The sequence below is a fragment of the Cyprinodon variegatus genome, unplaced genomic scaffold (assembly GCF_000732505.1).
Source record: "Cyprinodon variegatus isolate N-32 unplaced genomic scaffold, C_variegatus-1.0 Scaffold453, whole genome shotgun sequence".
Lineage (NCBI taxonomy): Eukaryota > Metazoa > Chordata > Actinopteri > Cyprinodontiformes > Cyprinodontidae > Cyprinodon > Cyprinodon variegatus.
In genome coordinates, this window is record NW_015150906.1 from 381,910 (window position 1) to 384,284 (window position 2,375).

A 2,375-nucleotide genomic window follows, 5' to 3' on the forward strand; every position below is an offset into this window, starting at 1 on the left:
TAGGAGAGCTTTACAAAGGTGAAAATAGAAAGATATTTGTTTTTATTTTTTGCTCAGATATGATATATCTTGTTCTAATTGATCTGCAAGTTTACAAAGATGAGCCGGTTTTAGTGATTCTCTCGCATTTCATTGCAAATGAAGTCCAGACTTTGACTAGACCGCTCACAATTCCCTTATTTTTGAAGAAAAACCTCAGTCTGAAAAGGAGAAATTTGAAAAAAAGAAATTTAAAGGTGAAAAGACTAAATCTGGAATGATAAAGGATGAAATAAAAAATAAAATTACAAAAGAAAAATCAGATATAAAGATTTTGAACAAAAATTCTAAGAAAATTTTTGTTTACACTTTCCATTTACAAAAGAGGCTCTTTGCTTGCAAAATAATGGAGCAAAACATAATAGAATTATACTTAGACTCATTTTATTTCTCCCTTGGGATTACTCCTTCAGGGAAATTCTTGTTCCAGTAGCTTATATAGAGTACAAAGAGTTAAAGCAAGATGCCATTAAAGATAAAAATACGACAGACAATAAAAAAAGAGTGAATACAGTACAAAAAAAGCTTAAAAAAAAGAAAAAAGGCCCTGGAATATGTTTCCCTTAGATATAAAAATATCTGCACAGCAGAGAGCTAAGTGAAGAATACATAGTAGTTGACTTGGGTTATTGCATTGCACTGCAGAAATGTACTGACCTTATAAATAAGTTTAAAAAAAATACACAGTAGTTGGCATGAGTTATTTCCCAGTTAGAGAGAAAAATATTGTACATGAGTGACAATAGGTAATGTTTTGCATAAGATGTCCAAGGAGGGGGGAGATGACCCTTGTGCCAGACGCCACAGAGTAAAAAAATCAGACATCCTTGCTTGAGAAATACTCATCAAAGTCAGGCAGAAAATAAACCTAATTGCTTAAACAGAGGCTTTATTGTCGTTACTTCTATTAAACACTAAACATTAAATATAAATGTAGGTTCCCATTGTATTTTGATGTCATGATCTCAGGATTCTGAACAGGAAAGGTCCGTCTGGGTTAGTTTTCATTTTCTGATGGTGGGTACAGATGGCGGCATCATCACAGTCACTTATGGCTGCCTTGCTTCCTCAGAGTAAAGCCATGAAGAACCGATCCGGTTCCCCCCCAGTGCACGTGCACGTCAGTGATGCCACTCCGGTCCACGTGCACGTGAAGAGCCAGAGGACGGCTCCTGGCAGGACGCCTCAGGTCGGTGAGAGGCCGAGCTCTCCCTCTGCTCCCCTCCTTTCTGTTTCTCACCTTTTCCATGACGCAGCGTCTTCTTCTGCTGCTAGATTGATGTTAGTAGAACCAGCTGGCTCCTCTTCATCTCTGATTTCCCTCGTAAAAATCCCATCTTCTCAGAAACGAAGGTTCTGTTTCATTCGTGTTTTTCAAGGGGAAGGTGAATGTGGAAAATTCGAGGCTTCGTCCGACAGCGAAGGTCCAAACTCGAGTGCCTTGGATCCCCCCAGGAAAGGCTTCCTACAAGTGGGAGGTTAGGAATCTTCTGGGACACTCCTCCTTCCTTAGATTGCATCCCCTGGTTAATCTCATCCCTGTGACTCTGTTTTATTTAAGGGACCGACTCAAAGCCTGGAGATCACACCGCCGCTCCCAGAACCAGAACCTGAGCGCTCCCAGTCTGTGCTGCATGTGTCGGATCTCACGTCAGAGGAAGAGGAAGTTCTGCAGGGCCGGATCAGCCATTATGAGAGGAAGATCGAGAGCTTAATGAGTGAAGTTAGCTCTCTTAGGACGGAGGTAGGTTCTACAGATGCACCAATCCGCATCCTACTCACCTGGTTTTCTGATACCACTGCTGTTTTTTTTTTGCTTTTAGCCTGATTTTCATTTTTTTTTTTTTTTTATAAGGAGTCATAAACTCCTTTTAACAAGCGAATAGAGATTGTCCAAATCAAAGAAAACATTAAGAATGGAGGGCAGGTGGGTGCAGCAGCAATTCACCTTACAGGATCACAAAAACATGGCTGCTTAATGCACAAATGAATTCAATTCAGTTCAGTTTATTTATATCGCGCCACTTCACAACACGTCATCTCAAGGCACTTTACAGTTCAACCAGATCATCCTGGCAAATTGAGTCAAATCTCAGGAAAACTAGTTGATTGCATCGATTTATTGAATCAAAGGCAATCCCTCACACTAAGCATGGTTGTGGCGACAGTGGAGAGGAAAAACTCCCTTTTAACAGGAAGAAACCTCCAGCAGAACCAGGCTCAGTGTGAGCGGCCATCTGCTGAGGCCAACTGGGGTTCAAGGAGACAGAAGCAGAGAAACAAAGGTGTTGATGGCAGCAGCACAGCTGATATTTCTCTCCAGGATGGAGTCACAG

General features: G+C 41.1%; 1 protein-coding gene across 1 annotated transcript in view; it reads left to right on the forward strand.

Annotated features, from left to right (window-relative positions):
- Positions 1-2,375, forward strand: part of LOC107093924 (outer dense fiber protein 2-like) — a 16,204-nt gene that overhangs the window by 774 nt on the left and 13,055 nt on the right. Inside the window, exons 2-4 of the mRNA XM_015389272.1 lie at positions 1,112-1,228; positions 1,419-1,517; positions 1,601-1,783. Coding sequence (XP_015244758.1) covers positions 1,112-1,228; positions 1,419-1,517; positions 1,601-1,783 — 399 coding nt within the window. The remainder of the gene's footprint in view (positions 1-1,111; positions 1,229-1,418; positions 1,518-1,600; positions 1,784-2,375) is intronic.